We start from the raw sequence: 11948 nt of genomic DNA, 5'->3' as shown, positions 1-11948 counted from the left end.
TCGGACTCATTTCCTTGGTACTCATTTTTTTTCAAACGCGCTTTCGATTTACTTTGGCTACTACACATTTTTCATTTTTTTATTACAACTTTTAGCAGATTATATGTCTGGTTTTTTACTTGCTCTTTGTAAAAAATAATAATAATAACAATATCGGGTTCTGTTATCAGGTTTTATCAATACGACGTGTTAAAAATGATCGTGCAACGTGTACGTACATTAGTCTTTTATATTTTTTTTACAATTCACACTATCTGACACGCTTTACATTAGTTGTGTTTGGAAACCGGAGAACCATGTAGACGTCAATATATATATGTATATATTATATATGTTGAGTATGTAATGTATTCTTATCGTACGTTTTTAAAAATAATTAAAACCTATCAGTTTATTTTCTTACTTTGCTAATAAATTTTTAATTGATATTGAGGAATTTATAAATATCGATAGATATATGAAAATTTTTTTTTTAAGCGAGTATTGATATGGGTATTCAAAATATTTTATATACTTGACAATGATATGCGTTACACTGTAAAAAATTGGGAGTAAATTCGCATTTTATTTGAATCCTAATTCTCGGAGTTTCCGAGATTTGAAAAAAAATTAATCTGTATACGGAGTGAATAAGGAGTTTGTTTTTCCGAAGTGATTTGAATTTTATTTAAATCTGCATTCAATTCGGAGTTTTAATATTCAAATAAACTCCCCTTGGAATTTTACTCCAAGGGAATTAAATAAATAAACAGTCATCCGGTCCGCATTTACTCCGGATTTAATCTGCAATTTTTTTGCAGGGTATACAAAATTATAGGAATATGAAATGTTGGTATCGGGGTTTAATATTAATCTATTTTACGAAATTAAAATTTTGAAATCAAATAATGAGGGTAATAATTGTACATTGGGTAGAGGTACCGTTTTTGGTCAGTTTTGGGCACTTGAAAAATTTAAATAAATAAATTAGTAAAAGACACAATAACATAATTAATTTTTTTTTATATTTAGGGATACTTTTGTCCCACGACTAAAATAGAAATGTGATTTTACTCTTTTTTATTAATTACAGTAAAGTATTGAAAGTCTAAAAATGGAGCAGTGCTTCATAAATGGTACCTCTATCCCATAAAAATATATTTATGGGTAATTTTAAAGCATTTTTTATTTAAAATAATTCAGCAAACACTGAAGCCTTTAATTTAATTTTAAAATGTCTTTTAAAAAATTTGACATTAGAAACCCGGAGCAATCCGTCCATTTTTCAAAATAATTTCGACTAATTCCATATACAAAAATTTATTTTTTTTATCATTATGAAAATTCATTCTCTTACCAAAAATAATCTCTCGTTAAAGTTTTTCTTCGCTCAGTTTTGAAATTTAAAAAAAAAGCGCGAACTTTTGAAACTCCTAGGCTGCGCTTTTTGACTTTTATTCAAAATAACTTTTAAAAATAAATAATTTGTGACATCTAATTGCAAATCTAATCACAGTAAACATAAAATATACGAAGGAGAAAGGCGTAGTTTCAGTTGAATGAAATTAAAGTAGGTCGCAAGTACAATGAATGAGATCGAATAAAGCCGCGTCTTGAGTCGCGGGTCGCTCAGAGTCGCGGTCTTTAAGGCAGATAAATTAGACAAATTTAAAAAAGTAAAGACCCAACTACTGTATATTGTAATAGTGTTTAATAAAATATGTAATTTAAGTGAATGTGAAAGATTGAGAGATTGAAGAGAGATGAGGAAAAATGAGTAAAGCGAGAGGTAAACCGTGAGGACGTCGCGTGGGCGACCGGATGCGATCTTTCTCCTTCTACAATTCCAATCCCAATCGCTAACCGGTCTCAGACTGCCGATCTCGGCCTTCATGACTATCGAGATCGATGAATTATCGCCTTCTCTTTTTTCTCATTTAAATCCATCTTGAATAAAAATTCAAAAAAAAAATACTTGCTCACTTATCCGTGTGACAGTAAATCAACACTGACCTGTCACTCTTTCTATGAGTTCCCATTTGCTATTATTATTATTATAATTATAATTTTTTTCTAACTCTATTGCTATTATATAAAGTCCCTCGAGCATTTATTGTCTAATTATTTTATTATAATTATCTTGTCTAATAATAATAATTGCAAGTCATAAAGGTAAATAAAGTTAATAAATTATCTCCTTATAAAATTCGTGGAATTGAAAATACGATCGGTGATAATGATCAAGACTTGTTGAATAAAATTTAAATAAAGATTAAAATATAAATTCAAATAAATAGTTATATCAGACATCACGCATTGCGTGATAACTTCTCGGTCTTTATATATTTTAAATAGGCGCCAAAGCCCCGTCTCAACTACACTTATTTTTACATTTCAATTGTAATTAATTAATAGAATTAATGTCTTATTATTAATCTGGGGGTGTGGTGTATGTTAATTTAGTTTGTAATATATATTATATATTATATATATATGAAAAAACGACAATAATAATAAATAAAATGGTTGAAAAGAGCAATATACTGGTCCCTGACATAGACTTGCCAGGATTTAAATATGCCAGCTACTCCAAACAAAGACTCGTGATTCATGTCGTACGCCATTTCAAGAAGCTCGAACATACTCTCTATACACTGGTGCTACCACTGAGCAGCATTAAAATAGACGACGACGGTGTAAAGCGTCGCAACGCCTCTGCTATTTTTAAGGAGGATATACTTTTATGCCTTTCTGCTTTAAACTATACATGTATATTTAACAGTAACCAAAATTACACTGTAATACAAATGAGTGTCAATGTATCTGACAATTGTCAGTTTTAAAAAAATTTGAAATAAATTTGAATTGAATGAAATTAAAAAAATGCGCGTTTGTAGAATTTGAAAATCAGTATGTGCATTTTTTAAATTGTTGATACGTTTACTTGTAATTAAAAACTTATTTCATTTGCTACATTTGCACTCAGTGATACACTGTAAAAAATCACCGGGGTAAGTCCAAGCGGTGTAGGTGTTAAAATTATCGGTGTTAAATTTACCCCCGAAAGCGGTGTGAAAATAACGCCGCCACCGGTGTAAATATTCTGTACCGGTATTAAAATAATGCCGCCACCGGTGTAAATATTCTAGACTGGTGTTAAAAAAAAATCTCCGGTGTTAAAATAACACCGCTGCCGGTGTAAATATTCTAGACCGGTGTTAAAATATTTTACTTTGTGAATATTTTTACTTACTCGATCAAGATACTTGTTAATAAATGATATTTTTTATTAATTTTCATAAAGAACTGACATTTTTTGTGTTTTATAATCTTTACAGTTAATATTTCAAGCGGACGCAATTTACCCCGCTTTTACACCGGTATTACTCCACTTTTACACCTGTTTTACTCCGCTTTTACATCGGTTACCCCACTTTAACACCGGTATTTTTTACACCGATGTATTACTCTTCCTACACCGGTGTAATTTCATTTTTACACCGGGCGGAGTTAAAACGAGTCCATTTTTAACACCGCTCTTTTTACAGTGTATAAATATATATTAGGGGTGGGCTAATAAGTCGTAAGTGATAGAAATATTTGATAAGCTCTAATTATTTGGAAGATTTTTGTGTAATTTATCGCGGGTGATTTATTCAAATTTTGAATCGAGGTAATATTTGGTTCGATTCGATATGAATACTCACACCCCTAATTTATATGATTTAGCTTAGGGTTCAAAATAACTCAGTGAATACCAAAAAAGAATTTTCAAAGGACAGTGGGAATTTCAAAAATTCGCGCACTTTTTTCAAATTTTTAAACTGAGCGAAGAAAAAGTTTTTGGTAAAAGAATAAACTTTCACGGGGACCATAAAAAAAATATTTATTTGTATACAGAATTGGGATTTCAAATTTTTTAACGTAGTGTCAAAATTTCATCTAAAATATTTAGCTCCGGATTTCTAATGTCAAATTTTACACAAGACATTTTAAAATTTTAAAATAAGGGCTCTAGTGTCTGCTAAATTATTAAAAATCATAAAAATGCTTCAAAATTCCACATAAATATATTTGGTTATTACCCTCATCTATTACTTGATAAAAAAATAATAATTTCGTAAAAAAGATTAAAATGTAAAGCAAGATTCCAACAATTTATATTTAAATAATTATTTATAATAATAACAAGTATATCAAGCGTTTGATGCAATGACTTCTTGATACACTTGGCACATATGTAGACATCAACATTGGCAAGTTTATTTAGTAGACGAGTTGTTCCTCTTCCCCGATGACTAAATTGACGAAAGATATGTTCGAGGTCTCTGTTAAATATTTATATATATTATTAGTTTGTCTTCTTATTGTCGCTAATATCTAATATTATATTTATTGCTGTAATTGTTTTTATAATCAAGGATATCTATGTGTCTTATAAGTTATGTCGATTGTGCATCAAACGAGACATCGCGAGCTTGATTTATGGGTGAGAGATTAATCGTCACTTGGTATTATGAGGTTTTCAATTCATCCAGACAAGATGATATATTATAAAGGACGCCGACTGAGATGATTGAGTTTCTCTACTGTAACAATAACTTTTTTCTCTGATCTAAATTTTTTTAGTCTGCCGTCAGTTGATCGCTTGCTATCTACCTCGTGTTGGTTTTTCTGCCCACGTATCATGAATATTTTACTGTTTTTTTCTTCTTTTATAATCTTTAGAAAAAGGATTTTTTATAAAAAATATATCCATTATTTATTCATTCAAAAATTTATTTATTTTTTCCACAGATTTTTAAATTAGACTCATACTTGTCATTTTTGAAAATAAATTGACATTTTTGGTGGTCTCTAGAACGGAAATTTAATTTTCAACAACTTTTGTGCTCTCAAAAAATACCGTAAAATCAAAAGTTTAAAAGATACAGCCTTTTAAAGTTTAAAAATCCCGTTTTCCCGCCAAAAATTTTCCCATCGTTCAAACTGCTCTATTTCCCCACAATTAGTCTTACGCTATTTTTCAAGAGGATAAAAATAGTAGGGAAATAAATTTCCTTTCCAAAAATCATCTATTTTTTCAAAATATTAAAAGAGCGAATTTTTTATTTTACCATTAATTCAAATTTTTAAAAAAACCGCCTACAGAAATAGAGTCAATATTTTCTCACAGTAGTATAAACATTAATAAATAATAATAATAATTAATCCTCATGACATTGGAAATGATAAAGTGTTTAATGTCAGAACTAAGCAATTATTACTGTCCTGGACAATAGAGATCCTGCGATTAGTTTACCACCTACACAATCTTTAAACAAATTTATCACAACGGTCCCGATATTAAATATTTATAAAAAATCCACATATGAATATTAAAACCAAAAATATAATTTAAAAGTTTAATGAATTCTCATGTCAATTATTCTTACAGTAATCGAGGCTTATTAGTAATTCCGTTCTCCAGGAACGTGTTCCAATTACCAACGCAAACAAAAGTACATACAGCAATTTATTATTCCCCCGAGTTGTAAGAGTAAGAGCTTTTATTTCTTGTACACTTTGTACATAAGTACATACATAACATACTTAAATAAAATATTTTTATCATTATTATTACTCATCTCATTCTCTTTACTTGCTACTTGTGAGAATGAGAATTAATTTCTTAAATATATTAAATGTCTTTGTTTTTATTACCGATTAAATGCAAACGAGGGTGACATATTTTTTTTTTTTTTATGCAAAAAATTATTATTTAACAACTTTAATTAAAACATATATATTCAAATTTATTTATATCATATATTTTAATCCGAATTTTATTGCTTATAAATAATAAGTCAACTTTTATAGCATTCAGTAAAAAAAAAATTTATGGTATCGTAAAATAGTTAGATATATATTTTCTTTTTTTACGGATAATGGTAATTAATTTTTTCTTCGAGGACATTTTTTTTTATCCTGAAGTTAGCAGGCAATTAACAATTTTTGAATTTTTCTTTTCTACAATTAAAAAAAAAAAAAAACTAAAAAAATGCACATGTAGAAAATTTAAAAAACTACAGGTGCAGTTTTTAAAAATATTTTTGTTTTCAAATTTATCGTTTTAGAAGAATCCAAAAATTATTAGACGTCAGCTAATTATGATACTGAAATTAGCCGGCAGAATTATTTTTGGATTTTTTTTTAAATGATAAATGACAAAAAAAATATTTTAAAAAATTGCACTTGTAGTTTTTAAAATTTTCTAAATGTGCATATTTTTAGCTTTTTTTTTCTGTAATTGGTGTTGAAAAAAAAATCCGAAAGCTGTTGATTGTCTGTCAGTTTATGAGTGTGAATGCAGGTATCAGATAAATTTAAAATTATTAATAAATAGAGTAAATAATTAATTTTAAAAATAAAAAAAAATGCGCATTCAAAAAATTTTGAAACTAACAAGTGCATTTTTTTCAAATATTTTTTTTTTTATTATTTACTCTATTTATTAATAATTTTAAAATTGTCTGATGTCTGCTACATCCGCACTCATTGTCAATCAGAATCATAGCTAATTTTAGTATCATTTTTTTTTTAAATAATTTTAATTGTCTTTTATGTAATCCAATATTAATTAATCATAAATTACACAATTAAAAATGTGTAAATTTCTCATTGGTAGTCAATGATATTAAAAAAAAAAATTATTACTTACGCATTTACGATGACACTTTTATCATTTGATAATTGCTAATATATAAAATGATGATTAATTACCTTGAATAATGTCGTTGTTCAGTAGATGCGCTAAAATACGGTCAAGGCTCGAAAAGTTGCTTAATTATAAAACATAAATCCTGGAATATTATTTTTAAATTTAATCTGAGTAGACAGATGATGGATAGACTATATATTTTCCTTCGTAATTGTTCGGGCAAATAAAATTATCATTAGAGTTTTAAGTCATCGTAAATTATTTTACTTCACTATTTATTATTTAATTATGGAGCCAATCGACAATTTATTTGTCATCGGTTTCACTTTTTTCGATAATTATCCCCGGCTTTACTTAATTCGCAAATTAAATTTATTTTTAATTGACATTTACAAATAGTCTGTTAATTAATTATTTTTTTCGATTGAGATATTAATTAGTAGTTTTTCAATTTATATTTGAATAATTCATTCATTTATTTTTATTATTAATGAGCGTAATTAATAAATTAATCAGGTACAAATTTTTTTAATTGGCAATTTTGAAAAATAGGGGTGGGGGTAAAATGATCTTTCGAAAAATTGCAAAAAAATTTTAAAAATTAATTAGTATTAAAATTTTAATCGATAGTCTCTCCTTCGATTTTTAATCAATTAATAATTCTTATTGTATGTAATTACATAAATAATTATTAATTATGTCATTATAAATTAATATGTCATATATTACATATTATTTTTCAAAAATTATCATAAAAAATAGTTAATTTATTATCAAAATAAAATAAAAAAAAATTACTATTACGCAATTAAAAAAAAAAAATTATTCGAATAGAGTAAAAAAAAAATTATCACTAAAAAAATCTCTCCTCGCCTCTTCCGGATTTCAGAGCTCGTTAAATATACGCGATTCTTCTAATCAATCCACATCAAATAATAATTATAATACATAAGCATCAGCACTGACACAAATTACAAATACTAATAAACGATCCATTGAGTTGTATATAAACATATATATATTATACATCTATAAGTTTCTCATGAAATTTCCATGCATTATCTGAAAGCGTTTCCGCGACGATTAACCGCCGACGCAATGCCAACAGCTAATGAAGGTGAGCGTTAGAGATTAAAAAAAAAAGTTAATAGTTAAATAAATAAAAAAAGGAGAGACGCCGGCGTCAATTTAAAAGGGCCGCGACTGTGTCAGGGACAATATATATATTTATATTTCATATATAATAATGGTAAAAAAAAATTTACATTCACATGTGCAAAATATTGTGGTCAAGAGGCGAATGAGACGTTTGATATAAAAAAATATATGAAAAAAAAAAAAAAAAAAAGAGTCGAGTAGAGGAGGCGGTACCTAGTCTTGTAGGTATGTATCTCCTACGCTTTAACGAGAATTGATGTTTCCGACGATTATCCATAAAGACTCGACTTCTTGCTCCAGGCAGGAAATCATTTTACTCTTCTCAAGACGAATTGAAAAATATAAAAGTTTATATACGTGAATACATAACACATATAGTAATTCTTGATGAAACAAGTCGGCGATGATTGACGTATCAAGTATTTGTTATTAAGTACATATTGCATGGCAGATGATAATTAAAAAGACGATGAAAGTTCGGAAGTAGTCAGTCGGTTGGCTGTCATGTAAACTCGCTTGTGGATTTAACTTTTATCTGGTGTTATGTTGGATTATATGATAGATTGTGGGATATATTTGCAGTGCATTTTAGCACACGTGTGGCCTGAATTTCATTTATTTTACGCGTCTAAGCAAATTTTCAATTCTGCCTACGACACCGGCCACAATCTGATGAGCTACAACCGGGAAATAAAAATATCATCGTTGCAAATTTATTAACCCACTTCTTTACTCGATTGTTGCTTTGTTTCATTACTTTTTATTTTTATACTCTGAATTTTTTTTTAAATTTCATGTCAAGTTGGTTCTTACGCGAAAAAGTTTTTATTTTAAATTCACCGAATTTTAATTTTTTTATAAAAATCAAACTTTCAGAGATAATTTTTTTATGAATCATTTTTCAACAGAAAGTTAAAAAAAACCAGCGAAATTTATAAATCAAGTGTTCAAAAATTCTATTTATTTTTTTTTTATCTAGAAGCTAAATAGAAGTTGAGTCATAATTTAAAAAAAATGAAAATAGCACTAAAAAAATATGAAAGTAAAAAATATATAAAAGTAATAAAATGCCTTTTAAATAAATACTTAAAGTACAGTTAAAAAATTTAATCATCAGCAATAAAGTTAAAAAATGCAAATTACTATTATCCATTAATACAAGTTACATTATAAACATAAGTGTGCGTGAATGACAGGGGTTAATACTTGTAAAAGATCTCGAGCAATGATAATAAGCTCATGTGTCTCGTCTCCTTGTCATTTCACTCTCTTATTATCATTATTATTATTATTATTATTATAATAATGATTAAACCAAGAGTCTAGAGTCTACTCTTTTTACGACTCGTCCCTAATTCGGGACGTCCCGTCTAGCGCGATAATTACCGGACAAGCAACGTCAACATTTATTTTTCTTGACTTGATGGCATCCAGTAAAATCCACCATCAAACAACTAAAGTATCAAGAGCGCACACAGCTAATCATCATTACCATTACATTTTACTTAACATTACTATGCACACAAGCAATCGTCAACAAGTGTCAATTGCATCCGTTACACTCTTTGATATATATAAAACAATATAAATAGCATAAACATCAATTATTATTACGATTTTACTGAAGCCATTTCCCTGAAGTTGTCAGCGACAAATTTAACAGATTGACAGTTTATTTTTATAATAAAAAATGGCAAAATTAAAGCCAACTGTTTTGCAAATAGAAGTCTCAACTAACGAGCAATGGAATGAATTGCTAACAAGACCGGGTTTAATACTAGTTGATATTTATTCCTCGTGGTCTGGACCCTGCGTCGCGATGGTGTCGACTCTAAAGAAAATAAAAGTCGAATTAGGAGGTGATTTGCTAGATTACGCCATCGCCCAAAATGATGACATCGATGCGCTAGAAAGATTTCGCGGGCGAAGCGAACCCGTTTGGATGTTCCTCCAAAACGGCAGGTCGGTTAATTTGACCTTTGGGTCCGACTGCAAGAATTTGAAAAGCATTTTGGTGCAGGAAATAAAACGCGCTGGAGCCAATGAAGCGCCGGAGTGGGAACTGAGAGCTGAGGATCCTTGTCCAGCTGAAGTCGGTAAATTCGGTGACTTTGATTGGAAAAAACAGAGGGAGAAAGAAAAGCTGGCTAGAGATGAAGACGAAAAACGTAAAAAGTATGAAGAGTACATGGAACAGATGACCGTTGAGTTGAGTGAAGAAACGGCGCTAATTATATTCCCTTGGATATTTATGGACGATCATGGCCATCAGAAAGACAAGGAACAGAGCCCGCCGTATTTAGAATTGATGTACCGCGTATTGCCGGATAGATTCGACGTATTAGAGCAGACTCGGATACAGCTGACGGAGGATATCGTCGAGAAGATGTTTGTTGAAAGCGCAGTGCCGCTGACAGACGGTTTGTTGATGAGATTCATCGAGGGCGGGAGTGTGGCGATGAGATTGAAAGCAAAACCGCCACCGGCAGATTGGCCAGTTCCTTATCCGTTTATCGGTTCGGAGGGCAAGAGATGTCCAGCTCGAGCTATTGACGACGCGGAAAATTTCATCAAATACGTGGTACAAGAAGCCGTGTCCACTAGAGACGACAAGCGATTGAGTTTCGTGCAGAGATACAGCCTCGTAATCGAGAATGAAGAAAATCAAGACCAAGATGGAGATAAATCCAGGGAAAGCGTTTATCCTCCCGTCTGGTTTCCCTCGAATGCCAGGTCAAAAGTTCACGTCTTCAAGACACTTTTCCCAGGTTACATGGAAAAAGCCCATGGCTACAAACCAGTAAAAGAGGCGGCACGTTTTGTATTTAAATTTGACATCTCCAAGCTGTCTATTGTCAGAGAAAATTGCCGGATGTTTCCGGATGCTATCGATCACTTTGGGATTTTCGAGTCCGATGATCCAAATTCTACGAGGCTCGCGTCAACTCCTGACATTGAAGCTTTCGATGGACAATCGTATGGACAAATTATAATAATCGTGATGAGGAAAATAAACGACGCGGTTTTTCTAGCATTCGCTGGAAATTATCCAACTTATATCGAAGATAATGTTATTGAAGTTGCAAGAATTATTGAGGAATATTTTCCGACAGTTCCAGATGCTGATCAAGAAGAGGAAGAAGAAGAAGAAGAGGAAGAGGAAGAGGAAGAAAATTCTTGTGAATACGAAGAATCATTTGATTGAATAAATAATGAAAAATTAGTAGACGTTGATAAAAATATCTGTAGAAGGTTAATGATATTAAAGTGTCATAATTACTGGCCTGCCTCAATAATCTATTTTTAATATTTTAGCTGTAATAACCCGTCGTTTACACAGTAGTTAAGTCACTACTCCTTCCCATGTGTATCAACCCCATGAAGTTCGAAGGTCGCGGGGAACTGATAATTGCGCGGCAGCGTAGTGCGCATCACTCCTTCCTTCCGGACGCATGCGCACCCAAAAAAATGATTTACCGCGCGTGCGTATGTGATTCGCGTATAAAAGCCGTTAAGATCTTGCGCAGAGCTTCAGTCGCGATCTTTCTGTCGTGAGTGATTTAACAGTTTTAGCGGTAAAATCAAAACTTCCGATGTCTCGTTATCAAACGCGGTGTTGTGTCTGTGTTTCAAATAATTATTTGTCTTTTAAAATAATTTAAAAAATTTGTTGAACTTTTAGCGTGGGACGAAAGGCCTATGAACTTTGAACAAGTGAAAAATATAATATTTTTAAATTTATAACCGACAATGGTCATCAATAACGTCATTATGCCATCGTTTACCACAACACGGCATTCGCTTTTCTCTAAAATCCGCCCAGAGGTATTTTATTTAATTAACATTTTTATTCTTTTTATCACTTAAATAAATTATTTTCATTATTCATTGTTCTGCCAGCAAAGGTAAACAAAAACAAGCAAATAATTATTTGCAAGAGATATTTAATGAATACTCAAGGACTTCAAGTCTCGAAACTTGGATCCATAAAAGACCTTGAACCTCATGTATAAAAGTAAAAAAGTTAAATAATCATCCACATATTCAGTTATTTTCGCTCCATTCACTTCAATAGAGTCTGGATTTGAGCTTTTTTTTTTTTTTTTGAATA

At 30.4% G+C, this 11948-nt stretch overlaps 2 protein-coding genes across 3 annotated transcripts in view; both read left to right on the top strand.

The window, feature by feature from the left end:
• The window catches only part of LOC130666011 (NAD(+) hydrolase sarm1), a 28062-nt gene that overhangs the window by 389 nt on the left and 15725 nt on the right, over nucleotides 1–11948 (top strand). Inside the window, exon 1 of one of the 2 annotated variants that reach the window (XM_057466645.1) lies at nucleotides 11393–11662. The exons of the other annotated variant lie outside the window; for it this stretch is intronic. Within the exon in view, the coding sequence (XP_057322628.1) occupies nucleotides 11588–11662 (75 nt within the window). The 5' untranslated portion in view covers nucleotides 11393–11587. Of the gene's footprint in view, nucleotides 1–11392; nucleotides 11663–11948 lie in introns of those variants that run through there. 2 annotated transcript variants of the gene reach the window in all.
• LOC130666012 (uncharacterized) lies at nucleotides 9304–11247 on the top strand. Its single transcript, XM_057466648.1, has one exon. It carries the CDS (start codon nucleotides 9528–9530, stop codon nucleotides 11040–11042), a length of 1515 nt encoding a protein of 504 aa, XP_057322631.1. The 5' UTR covers nucleotides 9304–9527; the 3' UTR covers nucleotides 11043–11247.

This window comes from Microplitis mediator, chromosome 3 (genome assembly GCF_029852145.1).
Source record: "Microplitis mediator isolate UGA2020A chromosome 3, iyMicMedi2.1, whole genome shotgun sequence".
NCBI lineage: Eukaryota > Metazoa > Arthropoda > Insecta > Hymenoptera > Braconidae > Microplitis > Microplitis mediator.
This window is presented reverse-complemented; position numbering and strand designations above follow the sequence as displayed.